At 39.4% G+C, this 18,355-nt stretch overlaps 1 protein-coding gene across 4 annotated transcripts in view; it reads right to left on the bottom strand.

Annotated features, from left to right (window-relative positions):
- Positions 1-18,355, bottom strand: part of GLI3 (GLI family zinc finger 3) — a 278,558-nt gene that overhangs the window by 85,883 nt on the left and 174,320 nt on the right. For all 4 annotated transcript variants that reach the window (XR_002520954.2, XM_021935856.2, XM_009203061.4 and 1 more), the window contains one exon: positions 1,968-2,173. Coding sequence is in view for 3 of the 4 variants with exons in the window: in XM_021935856.2 (XP_021791548.2) it covers positions 1,968-2,173 (206 nt within the window). In the remaining variant the exon portion in view is untranslated. The remainder of the gene's footprint in view (positions 1-1,967; positions 2,174-18,355) is intronic.

Genomic DNA, 18,355 nt, shown 5'->3' on the forward strand with positions numbered 1-18,355 from the left:
TACTCATCATCAAATGCTACACAAAGCAGATGACAGGAGTACTTTCAGTAGTTTAATGGTACAACTTTCCACTGGCCCGAATAAAGTTCTGCAGGCCAGGCATAATTCCAAGCCCATTGTCAGCTAGCCTCCCTCTCTCTCTCAGTCTATTCTTCTTCTTAGTCATTTCCACCCAACTGCCAAGTACCTGAAGGAGATGACTCTCCAGTTCTTCAAGTGCAAAATAAAATCTGAAGCAGAAAATCTAATTCATATTTGATTTTTATTTTTAAAATGTGAATGTTGGTCAGGCACAGTGGCTCATACCTGTAATCCTAGCACATTGGGAGGTAGAGGCGGGTGGATCGCTTGAGCTCAGGAGTTTGAGACCAGCATGGGCAACGTGGTGAAACGCTATCTCTACAAAAATTATAAAAATTAGCTAGGCATGGTGGTGTGCACCAGTGGTCCCAGTTACTTAAGGGACTGAGGCAGGAAGATGACTTGAACCCAGGAGGTCCGGGGTACAATGAGCTGAGATTGCACCAAGGCAGTCCAGCCTGGGGAACAAAGTGAGACTCTTTCTCAAAGTAAAATAAAATGTCAATCCTGCCCAAAGTGCAAAACTTATTCTTTAGCTACTTATATTACTATTATTAACTAGTAAATTCACTGCACTGAATCAAAAAAAAAAAAAAAAGTAGCTGTTGCTGAAGGAAAGCTATTTCTGAAAACCCAAGTGAGTGGATGTTTCCTGAGACACTTCATGCAGCTTCTCACCATGCCCACCCAGCCTCAGGAAGGAGTCTACCTAGAGAACGTGCATAGGGCATGGAAGTCACATCAAGCACTGCTCAGTGAAATGAATGTTTCTCTGATGTGGAACAGGCAGTGGTGACTTGTGATCTCTTGCAAAGAATTCAGTGCCTGCTACCTGTAATTAATAGGTGATGCAATTCTGGACCTTCATTCAGATTCCAGTGATTACTGGGCATGTGAATTTCTATGTGTGCATGAAATGGAAAATACTTTTCCTGAATCAAAGGACCAGTTTACAAGTTGACACCAGGAGAATACACAGCTCCAATTAAGAAGGGTCATGTGAAAAGTAACGGGGGGACTAATAGAACCAACAGGAATTTGATCCTTGAGAGCCTAAAATGAGCATCAAAAGTACGATAAAGTCTAAGCTCATTTTCTTTCCCAGTACACTTTTCTTCTGGTTTTCACATGGCATGGTCAACGATAGAAAGCAGTTTTCATGTGGCATGGTCAAGGATAGAAAGCAGTTTTCATGTGGCATGGTCAAGGACAGAAAGCATAGGCAACAGCCCTGGACCATGCTGTTTTCTAAGACCTTGCCACTCAGAGTGTGGACCAGGAACCAGCAGCACTGACATCACCAGGTTTTGAGGAGCACAGAATCTCAGGCCCCACCTGTCCCCACCTGATGCAGAATCGCCTTTTATCAGGCTCCCCAGGTGATTCATAGGCACACTAGAGTTTGGGAAGCCCTGCTCTAACAGACACATCTGTACAAATGTGCCTCTCAGACACAGAGAACAGAAAGGTGTTCATCAGAAGGTGAGTAAAACATTCATGTTACACATGCATGTGTGTGAATGGCTACAGGACCAGTCTAATCATATGTGAAGCAGCAGAACAGAACCCTAGTTACCAGCAGGGATTTGGGAATCAGAAAAAATTAGAGTTGAATTCCACCTCTGCCCCTTACTAGCCACGGGATGACTGTGTTGCAAGTAAACCCCACTGCACACTGCTATTCTGACCTGAAAATATAGATAACAACACCACTGCCAATGAGGTATTACAACACTGAAACGCAATCATGCATGTAAGGCACAGAGTACAGCACCTGGCACATGGGACGCACTCACTAAACATCAGGTCTACTTTATACACATCCCGAGTGAAGAGCAGGGAGGAGGCTGTGTGATCTCCGGAAGCAGAATCCATCCTAGACTTACCATCTGTAGGGCTCAGCCCACGGGTTGCTGAGATCATGGAGAGTGACGGACTGCTGTGCAAGGAGCGGATATAGTCCATGTACGGATTAATGTAGGGATGTGGAGGGCTGAAGGGAGACTCAGAAGCAGCAGCGGGGTTCCGGTGTGGGGAGATCCTAATGAAGGGCAGGTCCGGATATGTAGGGCTACTAGATAAGGCAGAAGTCCTGGGTACAAAGAAAACCAGACACAAGGGGTATGCATGAGACAAATATCTCCATAGGCAGAGGCTGTCTGTGAAAGAAAATAAGTAAGATTTTAAGTGAATTCAAAAGAGCCTTGTGGAAAAAAATGCAGGCAAATACATTTTAGTACCATTATCTTAAAATCAGCATGATATAATGCAGACAGAACATCGCTATGCAATTCTTTGGGAAAATAAACTGAGCTCTGAGAAACTTCATTGCACTCCAAAACAGTAAAATAAAGGTCAGCCTATGGCTTCTTCCATGAGAAGAAATTCTAAATAACAGGCAACTGGGCTTCAAGTGGTTGCTACAATTGTATTTTCCAATTGACCCAAATATTAATGTCACCATTTAAAACTTACCTCTTACTATCATGGTGTTGCATAAAAATAAGAAAGAAAAGAAAAGACAAAGAGAAAGAAAAGAAAAAAAGAAAGGGAAAGGAAAGAACAGAACAGAATGAAAGAATACAATCCCACATTTGTCTGGTCTAGAAGCCTGATCATGTACATGGCAGAGCTGCCTGTAAGGAAGAAGATCCATTGCAAAAATCTGCTTAGAAACGGGAAATCGGTCACTCTAACGATCCAGGCATATGTCTGTTTAACTTCCAAGGGTCTTGCAGTGGTAAGTAAAATGAGTTTTATGGATCCAGGTGTGAGTGTTTGGAAGGCAACTCCTCCTCTCTGTGCAGCAGCACCTGGAGTCAGCTTTCTGCTCTAGTCCTTTTCCATAAGGCATCCCGATGAGCCACGTTCAGTGAGCAGTAGTAACTAAGTGCTCCCGGGTTAGAAAGTTGGGGAAGAATGTGTTTTCGATCAAGTCCCCGCCTCGGTTATAATGGGCTAAGGTAGAATGTAGGCTTTTGGTTATTACAAATAAATTCTAAAACACACTTTGCTACCACGATATCCTGATCGGCTTTTGGAGAGAGATTCCTCAGAATCCCCTCACACCTGCCGCCCAACAGCCACAGCCACACTCTGAGACAGCCACTTCCAGAATGGCCAGTCTGCATAACCTCCTGTACCGCCAAGTTCCTTCTCTAATGGAAAACATTTGGCGTGGATAATCAGGGAACTGGCTCTGACAGGTCAAACACTTGTGCTCCCCCTTTTCCTCATTCACAGAGGGTGCGGCCATAGGAAGGAGAGGCCCTGACAGACAGAGATCAACTGAGAACAGCAAATTCCTCTTCCACCACTGGGTTTGGGAGTGAAATGAAAGGGAGGGGGAAACACATTTTCTCCTCGCAAAGCAAATGCTCACGCACAGCCCGGCCCCCATCACCCTGTCAGAATATAATCTTGGTAGAAGCCAGCTCCACTAAGTGCACAGCGCAGGCACTGAAATAAATGAAATCAAAGATCAGATAATGAATTTTCTCTCAGTAGAAAATAAAAGAAGTTGAAATATGGTGGTGGGGATGGATTTTCTCACTTTCTTCTTCTGATTCTTTTTTTACCTTGAACTAAAAAAAAAAAAACAAAAGAGGCTTTTTATTTGTTACTCAGACGCTACTTTGGGAAAGCAAAATAAAACTCCAAAGTTTTCTAAATTTACACGTGGGAAGAGTAAGAAATTACCACCAGCAAATAGCTATTTCTTTTCAAAACAGCTTGAGGCTTTCATACGCAATCAGAAATTAGTAAAATGGCTTGTTTAAATAGAGATCAACATAGCCTATTAGTCTTTCCTATTTTAGCTCTTTACTACAAAACAAGTTAGCTTTCTGTTCTTGTTAACTCAGCCCCTAAGCTCCATTTAGACGTGTCTGTCATTAGTTAAATCTTACACCCTGTTTAGATGTGTTTGCTACCTTAGAAGGTACAGGGGATGCTCTAATTCATTCTTTCATTCTTCACAAGAAAGGACAAGCAATCCTTCCAACCTATTCTTAACACAAACTTGTTTATAGATTTCCACTGAGGGACTGGTGCCACCGAATGCAGAAGAGCCATTTCAAGAAAGCCATGAGATGATGCCTCCTGGGTCAGTTTTTGCGATCCAGGAATAACTTGGTCTGAGCAACAGGAACTAAACATCAGGGTGGGCAATGACATTTCTTACTACCTTTTCTTGATTTACTCAAAGATTGAAACCTATTATTTCTCCAAAATTCCGGAGTTGAAAAGAATAGTAAGAATATCCCTAGAGGTCCAAATGCTATTTTGGAGAATTATGCACAGGAAAACTAATCAGCATCTAGAAAAACACAAAAATTATAGAGGCCAGGCTAGGGGTATCATCAATCCCACAGAAAGCCTAGGAAGCTGTTTTCTCCTCACAAAAGTCTATCAAGTCTGATGTCCCTGTCACTGCTTCACTTGGATTCAAGCTTTTCCCACCAGGACACTAAAGGTACCTACTAAACCAGCTTCCCACAAGTGAAGCAATCCCACCAGGGCCCAAGACCTGGTCATATCTTCTCTGGCAGGAGCACTGGGCTCTACGGTCCTTTTACACACTGCTAAGAAGCAACAGTGGAAAGGAGGGTTCCTTCAGGATTTGAAGATAAAGATACAGGTGCATCAGACAGTCATAAGGGGGTTATCAGGAATTCTAGATACAGATGCATCCAAGCAGTGGGACTCAATGTGAGTGGACCTCAGTCTTGATACTCACCTTCTCCTCTTCCTTAAAGGTCCAATGGGGAAGATAACCTCGCGGGAGTGTTGGGTGGTTGACATGAGTAAAGTCTCAGGTACTGAGCCTAGTATATACTGAATGCTCAAAACAGACACACACACACATATATAAATATACACATACATCCATATGTAAACTCACATGTGACATATACATCACATATTGTGCTAACATATTCCACCCGTAATACACATAAACAGAAACATATTTATGTACATATGTGTATATGTACACAGATATATGCACACATATAAACATATATACATGCATTTAGGGGTAGCAAATGCAACATACTATGTGATTTCAAATACTGAAATATTAAGACATTCTTTTTGTTAACAGACATTGTTTAGAGCAATTTAAATTCATAGCAAAATTGAGCTGTAGTACAGAGATTTCCCATATACCCCCTGCCTCTACATATAAATAGCCACCTGCCATTATCAACATCTCCTACCAGAGTGGTGCATTTGTGATGAGCCTACACTGACACATCATCATCACCCAAAGTCCACAGTTTAGTGTTCACTCTCGGTGTTATCCTTTCTATGGGTTTGGGCAAATGTATCTACCATTACAGTATCATACAGAGCAGTCTTACTGCCTTAAAAATCCTCTTTCACCAATTCTTCCCTTCTTCCTTTTCCCAGCTCCCAACCCCAGGAAACCACTGATCTTCTTGCCCTCGCCATAGTTTTGCCTTTTCCAGAATGTCATACAGTATGTAGACTTTCCAGACTAGCCTCTTTTACTTCGTAATATGCATTTAAGTTTCCTCCATATCTTTTCAAAGTTCATTTCCTTTAGCACTGAATAATATTCCATTGTATGGAATAGCTTATTTAGTCATTTACTTACTGAAGGAAAACTTGGTTGCTTTGAAGTTTTGGCAACCATGAATAAAGCTGCTATAAACATCTGTGTGCGGGTTTTTTTGTGCGGAAGAATCCCCTTTCCATAGCAAATCTGATCACACCATTCGGCTTTGCTCGTCTCCCTGACAGCACCTTGGAGGCACTCCTAGGATTTTCCAGGACCTCCCTTAGTAAAATCATAAAGTCACATGAGGTGGTTAAGAAAATGGACTGAGTAATTAAATGCAAGGGCTCTGAAGGAATGGGATTGGAAGGTTTCTTCACTTATTCCCTCACTCAAGCATCAGTTTCCTTATACACAAAATTGGAACAATCACAGCTCCCTCCAGGGGCTGCCATGAGGGCTGGAATCCTGTGTGTAAAGGTAGGAACACAGTGCCTAAGTGCTGTGGTTCTTGATGTTCTTGCAGAACCTGCCAACAACACTTCTTTTCTTCTGATTCTAAACTCAGGGGGAAAAAAAAAAGTCCAAATGGTGATTTGTTCCCTAGCGGGGCAGTTCCCTAGCAGAGCAGTGGCTGGTATTCAGTTTCTCACTGAAGTTTGATCATTTATTAATTGTTTCCATATTAGGCTTTCATGAGCTGGGTTAGCATATTTATCTAGTGCTACAGTGTGACAAAAATGAGTTTCTAAGCAAACAAAGCTGAGCACCCAAACTTGAACTACAATAGCCAAACAGCCTCCTGACATATGTAAATAGTCTTTAAATAAAGGTGCTTTTAATCTTACCTAACAGAGCCACCTTCAAATTCTTGGCAGCTAGATCATTTGTCAGTTATTGTGGTTTTGTTTTTTGTTTTTGAGACAGAGTTTCGCTCTTGTTGCCCAGGCTGGAGTGCAACAGCGCAATCTTGGTTCACTGCAACCTCCGCCCTCCAGAGTTCAAGCGATTCTCCTGTCTCAGCATCCTGAGCAGCTGGGATTACAGGCATGCGCCACTATGCCTGGCTAAATTTTTGTCTTTTTAGTAGAGACAAGGTTTCATCATGTTGGTTAGGCCGGTCTTGAACTCCTGATCTCAGATGATCTGCCAGCCTTGGCCTCCCAAAGTGCTGGGATTACTGGCGTGAGCCACTGCTCCTGGCCCAATTATTGTGTTTTTAACTGGAAAGCAAATCTGGGAGAGAAGGTTAAGCTCCTCAAATTTATCAGGCAGACGTGTGTTTACTGCTGTGTGAGGGGCACTCAGGATTATGACCAGAGGAGGGCTGAATTCCACTGAAGGAAGAGGACAGAGGAGGTATGGAGAAGGCGGCCACAAAATTTCCCATAGAAATGACATCTTTTCCTACAAACTATCATCACCTTGGCCTGGTAAATATTTGTCAAGCTTGTTAAAAATCTTCATTTGAAGATTATAAGTAGTGCCAGGAAAAAATTATAGGTGTCTCCTTGACGTATATTTTTAGTAGATACACACAGAAATGAACTGCAGATCACCGCTTTCGGTCTTTGTGGCTGTCTCCTTCTCTCTGTCCTGGGACTGTCTGTGGCTCAGTCATTGGAGGAAGATACAAACCATGGAGGGAAGAACCAAAACAACAAACAAACATTCTGAGAAAAACACTGAAATTCAGAACTGGTCCAAGAACAGACATTCCATGCTATTTATGTTGCAGCAACAGAATATAGAAATATGCCTGCGACCCTCCAACCTAAGTCTGACAAACTGCCGTCTGGGCACCACAGATTTCCAAACTGTAGATGGCTGTTGGGGCTGCAGGGCACAGCTGGGAAGATATGCCTCGCTCCATTATCCCTGTGTCTTGGCTCCTGTATGCAAGGCCTCTGTGTCCATTCAAGAATAAGATCCCTTATGCTCTTTCTACCCATTTGTCCTCCAAGACAGTGGAAACCTAATGAGTCGCTGGCATTTTGTTTCCATATTGCCCAGTGGAAATTGGGCAATCGTACATGAAATATACTTTCTGAAAGAAGGTAGGAATTACCTTGATCTTCTACCCAAAGACAATAAAACAATATAAAGTTATTTCTGTTTGTGTAGATAACTTCAGAATATTTTTTTATATGGTCGTGAAAATAGATTACAATGAAAAGAGTAGAAGATTCTTATCAGAGCATTTTTAACAGTATACCATGACAAACTTAAAACATGTCACAGAGAATAACTGGACTTCTGAGTTAGAATGAAATATTATTATATAATCTAATTCATGACTGCCTTTTCATCTATCTTATTGGGTTACTAAAATGCCAAGATTAAAATCGCAGTATTTAATCACTTGCATTATCCATTATGAGAGCATTAAACAAGGTTTATATGCCAGATTATTACAATTTGCTCGCACATTGCTTGAGATACTGGAAAGGTACACATATCTCCTGCATCTCTGCATGACCGCTCCAACTACTGGAAGACTGGAATATGTTGGTTTTTTATATAAGCTTATTTTTTGTTTTTTTTTTAACATAATAAGTAGACATCGTTCTTCATATTCAAGCAGTGGTCTAATAGAGAACAGAGGGTAGTTATCCCTTTTAATGCATTTTTAACCAATTAATTACTTATTCAATAAACACCATTTTAATAAATCAAAATTTGTAAGAAATAATTTGCTTTTGCCCCAGTGCAGTGGCTCCTGCCTGTAATACCAGCACTTCGGGAGGCTGAAGCAGAAGGATCACTCAAGCCTAGGAGTTCAAGATCAATCTGAGCAACATGGGGAGACCCTATCTCTAGAAAAAACAAAAATAAAAACATTAGACTGGTATGGCAGCACCCACCTATAGTCCCAGTCCCAGCTACTCAGGAGGCTGAGGCAGGAGCATCACTTGAGCCTGGGAGGTCGAGGCTGCAGTGGGCCATGATTGCACCACTGCACTCCAGCCTGGGCAAGACAGTGAGACCTTGCCTCAAATATATGTGTGTGTGTGTGTGTGTATGTTTCCTTTGTGTGTGTGTGTGTGTGTATATATATATGTTTCCTTTCCATACACTAAAGAAAACAAATATCTAAAACGTTCATGAGTAAAACAGTAGACACTCATACATTTGCACAATCCTATAGTTTTTTTTCCTCTATGCAAGGTAAGCTTTCAGATCACCTCTGCCCTAGAAACACCATGTGACCCTGAGAGGTGCGGATGGTTATGGTGGTTACTTTCATTTGCTCTTCCTCCTCCCGAAGGCCACGGCCTGTGTAGGGAGTCTGGTCTTTAAGGTCTGAATCAGTTGGCTCACCTTCCCTCCAGTTTCCACTTAAGGAAAGCATGGCAGGAGTGGGCAGGAGGGGAAACCAAGTTCCCTCCTCCCTCTCCACTAGCCGTGGCTCTGTGGTATGGCATTGCTGCCCCAAGGCCACTGCTCCTGCTGGGTGAGCACTCCTCTGCTGCACCAGCTCTCGCTGAATCACTTCTTCGTTCTAACTTCGACTGTATTAGGGGCTTTACTATTACTTGTTCATCTCCTTAACCCTACCCACACCTCTGTACAAATCCACTCCACTAGCCCCCAGGCCCCTAGCTGATAAAATGGTTCCATTTCCAATCCTATTTTCATCATCTTTGTAGCTATGAAATACTTTTCCATGAATTTTTAATTGGCATATGCTTTTTACAAATTTATCATTTGGATTTTAATTATTAAAAACTACATGTATAACCACACAGATGAACATTTCAATGATCTCTTCATTGGATATACATTTGATATCGTTTGGCTGTGTCTCTACCCAAATCTCATCTGGAATTCCCATGTGTTGTTGGGGGGAACCTGTGGGAGGTAGTTGAATCATGGAGGCAGGTCTGTTCTCCTGATGTTGAATGAGTCTCAGGAGATCTGATGGTTTTATAGAGGGGAGTTTCCCTGCGCAGGCTCTCTTCTCTTGTCTGTCACCATGTGAGATGTGCCTTTCATCTTCCCCCATGATTGTGAGGCCTCCCCAGCCATGTGGAACTGTAAGTCCATTAAATTTCTTTCTTTTGTAAATTGCCCAGTCTCAAGCATGTCTTTATTAGCAGTGTGAAAATAGACTAATACAACACTTTATTGAAAATCCATTTCCTAAGAATCCACTGTGATTTCTGCACTTGGGAGAGATTTCAAGGAACATGATACATGATTGCCTGGTCCCTTCTCTGAAAGAGCCTACAGTCAAATAAGGCAAAAGGCTACACTCAAAAGAAGTGTGTATGAGTGGATGTGACCTAATGAGTGGCACAGCTAAAAAGAATTCACAGAAGGCTCCCAAAAGCATCTGGGTCATGAAAAATATGGACAATGAACCATCACAAAAAGATTTGAATGAAAGTGGCCATAAAGGTGAGGGCTAGAATATTGCTTAATGTACACATTAATGCTAAGGTGATGAATATTTTCTTACATGGAGAATTTAAGGGCAAAGGCTGAATGTTTTAAAGACAGAGAAGGGAAAAGAAGTATTTGTTTTAATGATGAAACATTACTTCATGAGATTCTTGTAAATAAGTTTCTCAGCCAGGCACAGTGGCTCACACCTGTAATCCCAGCACTTTGGGAGGCTGAGGCTGGCGGATCACCTGAGGTCGAGAGTTTAAGACCAGCCTGACCAACATGGAGAAACCCCATCTCTACTAAAAACACACACAAAAAAAATTAGCTGGGCGTGGTGTCGCATGCCTGTAATCCCAGCTACTCTCGAGGCTGAAGCCGGAGAATCACTTGAACCCAGGAGGCAGAGGTTGCGGTGAGCTGAGATCACGCCATTGCACTCCAGCTAGGGCAACAAAAGTGAAACTCCATCTCAAAAAAATACAAAGAAAAAAGTTTCTCTTTCTTTTTTTTTTTTTTTTCTATTCATATCTGAGTATAAAAGGACTTCATATTCCATGAATGAAAAAGTCAAGTGATTATTTAAAAAAATAAATAGCCATTCACTTTGTCCAAGCTATCCAAATCTAACCAATGTCAACATTTTAACATAATTACTTCCAGCATTTTCTCAGGCATTATGCACTTCTTACATATTCAAAACAAAAATCATGTATTTTGAATTCCACTTTATTTCTTAATATGAGAAGGTTTTTCTATTATCTTTTAAGTAACTCTCCATAAACATCATTTATAGTGCAGTGTAAATTAAAACCAAAATGAGTTATCATTCAACATCCACTAGAGTGGCTAAAATTAAGAAGTCTGACAGTGACAAATGTTGATGAGGATTTAGGCCAACAGGAACTCTCAATGTGAGCACAAGCTAGAACTACCTCTTTGAAAAACAGTCAGGCATCAGGTACTTGCATGAATTCTTACCATATAATCCAGCAATCCTTTTCCTTGGAATATATGAGACAATCATGTGTGCATATGTGCCATATGTACTCGAAGAGTCATAGCAGCATTATTTATCTGCTTAAAAATTGGAAACAACCTCATATCTATCAACAGTAGGATGGACAAATAATTCATACAATGTAATAGTAAATGGCTATGAAAATGAACAAACTACAACATAAAAAATCTCACAAACATAATGATGGATAGAAGAAGCCCGGCACTCATAAGAAAGAATGATATAATTTCTTTTGAAATAACTTGGATGGCGCTAAAGGCCATTATTCTAGGTGAAGTAACTCAGGAATGGAAAACCAAATACCATATATTCTCACTTAAAACTGGGAGCTGAGCTATGGGTATGCAAAGGCATACAGAATGGTATAATGAACTTTAGAGACTCAAAGGCAGCAGGGTGTGGGGAGCAGCAGGTGGGGAATAAAGGATTTTAAAAAACTACATATTGGGTACAATGTACACTGCTCGTGTCACAAGCGCACTAAAATCTTAGACTTCACCACTATACAATTCATCCATGTAACCAAAAACTACTTGTACCCCAAAAGCTATTGAAATAAAAAATATGCAACAAAAAAGCTTTAAAAATAAAAGCTATTGAAATAAAAAATATGTAATAAATGAAATGGGAAGTTCATCAGAAAAAAATAAAAATTAACTAAAAAAAGAAGAAACCTGGCACAAAAGAATACAATGTACGATCCCATTTATACAAAGTTCTCTAACAGGTAAAAGTCAACTTCAGTGTTAGGAGAGTCAGGATAATGTTGACCTTCAGGTGGGTGGAGAGTATGGAAGAGGGGCTTCTGAGGTTGGGGATGTTCTATTTCTAGACCTGTTAAGTTAGCAGTTTTCACTCCATGATCATACACCATCATTTACTGAGCTACATGTGTACATTTTGTGTACCTTTCTCTGTATTATTCATCAATTATTTTTTAAAAGGATACATGCCAAATATATCAAGATTTCCCACGGTTTTCAACCATTTCAATTAAATTCAGAAAATCAAATTCATATACATTTTTATTTTTCAAAACTTATCAAATATTGATGCTTTAAAAGGTATCATAAGTAATAACATATTTACTGCTATAAAACAAAAATAATCTAGTTGACACATTAGTCTAAATTCAAGGTAAGCTATGGAAAGTGAACATCTGTGTATTAACTTTGGAGAGGGCAGGGGCTACTGCTAAGCCAATCAAAGGAGCTTCTTGTGAAGAGAGAGGCCAAACAAATACATGTTAGTCGTGTCCTTCCAACAACCAAAACAATGTTATACAAGTTTCACTGTACAAGAGCAATGCAATTGTTTATAGCTAAAATTGATTCCATTCCTTCCAGGAAAGACTGCAAAGAACAATGTGCCAAACTTGTCTCTCCTCTGTACTGTAAATATAACTCTACATTAATAAATAAAAATTTCAAGGTCAAATAATTAAAAAGAAAGTCCATTCCAGCCACTATAATGTGCAATGCACTGTTATTAAAAAGAGATCTTAATGAACATACTGCTGGTTCAAATAAGTACCTGAGAGCTATATGACCACATCTCACAGCATGTGACTGTGTTCTATCCCACTAACCTTTGTTTAAAGAGAGCTCAATGTATATGTCTCACATTTTAGAATTAAGAACAGAAGAGAAAAAAATAGAGAAAAGAGTGTACCTGAACCAAATGGCAGATGACAACTTGTTTTTAAATAACATATGTTTTAAATATTTTAATTCCATGAATACGCATTATATATTAAATTATTATTTTAGCGGAATTTTTTTGTCCTCCAAATGGAGTCCAAATAGTTTACACAAAGGTATCCTTGTTTCTGCAATGTCTAATAAATGAGAAAGAAATTTTCTTATCTTCTCCTGATTACTAGAGTTGGTAAGAAGGATAAAACCAGTAACTATTATATAAAATGTTTTAATATATAATGTATGTATTATATAAATATAAAATGTAATAAATATAAATGAATATAATATTCTATTTATAATTAATTACAAATTACAAATTAATTAATATAATAAAAATAAACATAAATCATTATTAGAATAACGAATATGCTATGTTCATCTTTACAATGTCCACAGAAATACCACCTTGATGAGGAAACAGCTGTCGCTGTCAGAAGATGTCCAGTTGCAATTCTTTTCCTGTCCTCTAGGTGCCATGTTGAACGGGGGATGGAGAGCTGCTCTCATTGGTTGGATTCTGTGACATCTGTTGGGGCTCTGTTTTCTAGACAGTTTCCTAAGTGGTCTGCATTAAGAAAGCACACAGATGCTGCCCTTTCCTTTCCTCTTCCCCTGAGATAACAAGTGGTTACCTCTGAGCAGCCACCTTTTTTCCCTTGGGTAGTCCTTTTTCCTCCAGTGCAGCAGGCCATGGCAGAGGCCAATCCAGCCAGGCCCAGAGAATCAAAGGAGTCTCTCTTTCCATCTCACTCTCCTGCTCCCTGTACCTGGAAGTGTGCATTCAGTCAGCCGTTCCATACACCAGTTGCAAGGTCTCGGGCTTAGGTTTGACTGTTGGGTGAACTAGATCTTTAAAAGCCTACTTTGCTCTCCAGCTACTTAAGTCCAGACAAAGAAGCAGCAGCACTATATCATTTCCTTTTTAACAGGAAAGTATACAGAAAGCATGTAGACTGGTGACTGTCACATAGTAAATTCTAGGTAAATGTTGGCCCCTACAACCAACACCTTCATTCCTGCTGCTGCTGCCATTCCTAGAGCTCTGGGTTGGTTAAGGCCAAAGTCACCTGGTTTCCCCTGCCTTCTTGAGTACTGATTTCCCTCAAGGACCTGATAGGGAGTGCGTTGTTTATGGCCAGGTGAGTTCAGCTATGACGTCACTTCAGCATTACTTACGCACACCCATCTCATCTTTTCTCCCAACAAATAGATTAAGCGATCTGATTTGACCTTAGTTAAGATGATGGGATTTTTTTTCTCCAAAGTAAATTTAAGACCATAATAAATCGGTAGTTTTAGTTCAGCAACTTCACTGCCATGAAAAAAAAAAAAACAAAAACAAAACAAACAAACCAAAAACTTTTGTCTTTAGAGATAGAGAAAACAAAAATTTTTAAGTTTGATTTGTGTAACTTTCCTCTCTATTTTCCACTAATTCTACTGATCCTATTTTCTGCAATTTGATGAATTACCAATTCCATCTCAAAAACAGTACTCAAAAAGGCAAAATAATATCCTTTCCAAAAGAAGATACAAGGCAAAATAGAAAAATATTGACACACAATAGTGTAGAAAGAATGGCTCCTCAAACAACTGAGTCTCTCTGTGATGAACTAACTGTGCCTGGAAAACTCCTGGGATAAGTGACATTTGTTTGTATAGGTGTTACATTTTCTAACAATGCAGAAACTTATCCATCATGATTTCCTTCAGCAGAAACTTTCGAGTCTGAGCCATAATACACATCAAGTGTAAGGAAAAATGACCCTAACATACATACAAGAGACTCAATTCGATCTGTTTGTTTATAAACAAACCAGCTCATGCTTGCATCATTTACATGGAAATTTCAACAATTCAAGGTAAAGAGCTACTTTAAAAGTCTGGGCAGTACTAAGGCAGAATCTGTTATTCAAGCAAGAACTTTCCCCTCAGCGGACTTCAGGTACTAGCTGGATATAATTAATTGAAAACATGAAGTTGGGTTCCAACTATTTAATCCTTGCTTAATCTTGGGTCTGGTGGCAGGTGTTACAGAGGACATTTATACCAAAGATGGGAAGCACCTAGAATTCTGAGCCAAGAAGAGAGCAAGGCTACCTCAAGAATCAGAATAAATCTTTTATCGACAGCAGTCTCATCTTCTAGCTAGTATAAGGAGTTTTTCTATTTTAGTATCATGATCATCCTCATCATAATTATTATTACTGTTAACTACTAACTAGACTGCTTTTTGAGTTATCCCTTGAACCTTGACATCTCACTCCTACTTCACCTCGTTCTTTTAGTCATCCTTATTTTAAATTATATAGAGATGTCCAACAAGGAACTATCATTAATGATTCAATAACTCTTCTCCAAAGTAAAATCTTCAAGGTTTGCTAGGGCCATTGGTCACACAAAGGTGAAAAAAGTGAGCCCTTTTGAAGTGGCAGGCTCTTTAGATGTAACTGGAAGTAGAGCTTGTAGGACTACTACATGTGACTAAGAGTTTATGTCCTAAGCACACTTCTCAATACTTCAGAAATTTATCCCCTTGGAGAGTGTTGACTTTTCAAAAAAATTTACATATGGAGAAGGAGTATATGTAGTGTACTATAAAATATATGTAGTGATGGGGAACAATCTGTCTATATTATTCAACAGAAAACCAGCATCAACTTCTACATAAGTGGATAGGGGTCTTGTTATCACGGCCTTCGGGAACCTTACCCAAGACATAGAGAACAGCATCATGGAGGACTGAAAATGAGTCTGGCCACTTAATAAGGAGCTACAAAGTCTCCTCCTGCAGTTTCTTCTTCAGAGAGAAAGCAAGTCTTCCAGTATCATAAAGGAGGAGAAATTCATCTGATTGGAAATGTCTAAATGATGTACGAGAATTACTTGTTCATATTACCCTTGGAAAACCTGTGTACAAGACCAAGGCCTTATCAAAAACAGCTTTTTGAGCCTCACTGTTTTCATCTGTCAAATGAGAAGCTTTGGAGTAGATGATCTCCATTCTACTCACAAGGTTTAAAGTCCCCTTTGTTCCTTAAATCCAATGATTTCTGTGATTCAAACCATTTTTCCCTGTCTGCCATTGCTTAGCTTCGACCATATTATAAAGTCTGTTGCTCGAATACACTTTTGCTTAAAATTTAGTGACCCATCACTTGAGCATCCTACAAATGAGAACTCTTTTCTTTTTCCTTTCTCGAGAATAGCATCACAATCATTGCAGCAACTGATGTCCTCTCTGGGCCATTGTGGTCTTCAACTTTGATACTACTCCCAGGAGAAACGACAGGGCCTGGTTTTATGCTAATTGGATTTGGATGGTGATTGATTAGAAGAAAGTGGGACCATGTAGTCATGCAAAAGGTTCAGTACTGAGCCACAAGCTTCAACACTAAAGGAGGTTTTACCAGTTAGTTCACAGCTATTAGATGTTTTTATATTAACAACATTTCTCCCATCCAGGTTTGTGCATTTTATCTTTATTCTTTCAAATCCTGAAATTGCTTGGATAAGAGAGAAGGTTTATATATTATATAAACACACACACACACACACACATACACACATTTCTAAGAGCAGCCTGAACTTTTAGGGGAAATTGAAGAGGCTTTGTGTCAAGTACAGCTAAATCCAGCCTTTCCATATCAAACCTCTGCTAGAAAATTACTGTGCAGATGATAAGGCAGAAAGATATAATAAAAAGTGACTCTACTCAATTTACACTGCAATATTGGTATGACTGAATATTTTTCATTCAGGTGCCTGATAAAATCACTAAACTGTATTGCAGATAAATAAAGGAGGCTTCTGTCAAGAATAAACACCATTAATCATGAAGTCTTACCCTCTCAGAGCCTGTGCTATGCATCTGCACAAATACACCAGCATAACCATCACACAACACATGCTTTCCCCCTTTATAAACTGTTCCAAGCTGAAGAAGTGCTCGTTTTTCATTTTGCAAGGTTTAGGCAGCAATAGCATTTTGAAAACATTCTCTTCACATTTTTAACTTTGCATTCTTGCAACTAGGTCCATTATTGTAACATTCAGGAAAATGGGGCTGGGCTCTCAGCGTAAAAAGTCTTGACAATGGATCAATTTTTTGACCGAATACATACGCACACACACACATAATACATATGACATAGTATATATCCTCAACTCTAAGACATTACCTATATAAAGTTGCAAAATTGTTTTAGATACCACTAAAAAAAGATAATGGTTCCCTATCACTTTTGGTTTTTACTTTACTTATTAAAAGAGCTCTTTTAGAATTATTTGGACATAGATTTTTTAAACATATATCATTCCAGTACATGTACAAAAAAAGGGAAATACAAGCAAAATCACTTTATTAAAAGATACCTGGAACTTCCTCATGACTGCCACTTCACCAATAAGCACTCGTAAAACACTATAGATTGTAAACTACATCCCAACTTCAGAGATGTTAAAAAATGGAAAAAGGGATGCATTACTCAGAATAGATGATTTAAATATGGTGATAGATATGTAGTAGGCAATCCTGCCATTTGTCAAATACCTATGCTGTGACAGACACCGTGTTAAGTGCTATATATATATGCTCCTTTGCTGAATCCTTGATATAAAATGGCATTGAATGATGAAACGGGCTTGGACAGATTCAGTAATCTGACAGTAAACATCTGAGCTGAATTCAAACCCAGTCTATGCTTCAAAGTCTATGTTTTTAAACACACAAAAAAACTACTCCAAACCAGATACACATGTGCATGTTGCTTAAATACACTTATATTTTTAACATTATTGAGGCTTTTAATAGAAAAGGATGGTATGTTTATCTAGCTACCTTAACTTCCAAAGGGAATCTATTTAAATTGACGTTCAAATCGTAGTGCCATGACAGGTCACACTGGTGGCTGCAGTATATACAAAGTGTCACTTGGAGAGTATAAAGAGTAATGAGGGAGGTATGACCAGCATTCAGGCAAGACTTTTTCAGCAGAGCTTCACATAAGGAAAGAGCAGGCAAGAAACTTTATGGTTTAGGGGGGAAAAATGGCGTGTGGGCATGCATGTGTTAGGGCCACAATATTTTCATGGACTCCCCTTGTAAGTGTCCACGTACTAGGAAAAAACAACGAACAAATTTAAATTTTTCCATAATCGTGAGATGTTAAGAACTAGAAAGGATCTTAAAAATTATTTAATCCAACTACTTTATTTTGTACATGAAAACAAGGTCTGCAGAGGTGAGGTAAAGTGCTCGAGGATCTGGTTAAGGTGTGGTAGAGTTGAGAATGGAACCTCACTGAGGCCCACATTTATTATTAAAACAGATGATTAACTAGTTTTAGGAAGAGGACCATCAGAAGCCATGTGCCAACAGCACTATGTTTGAGTTCTCTGGAATTACACTTTGAAACCCAACCAAATAGCATTGTCATGGGTGAATGTAACCAACATATTATTGGGTGGGGAAGGGATGTGCTCAAAGGAACTATTCAACAAAGCCATAATCCAGTCATACTCATGAGGGATGTTTAGTTGTGTCACACAGGAAGTATTATGGAAGCTGCATTTCATCTCACTGGGGGTTCTGTTTGCAGAGCCCACTCCAAGCAGGAAGTGCCTCTTCTGGCCAAAAGAGGT

The sequence above is a fragment of the Papio anubis genome, chromosome 4, assembly GCF_008728515.1.
Source record: "Papio anubis isolate 15944 chromosome 4, Panubis1.0, whole genome shotgun sequence".
NCBI classification, from domain to species: Eukaryota; Metazoa; Chordata; class Mammalia; order Primates; family Cercopithecidae; genus Papio; species Papio anubis.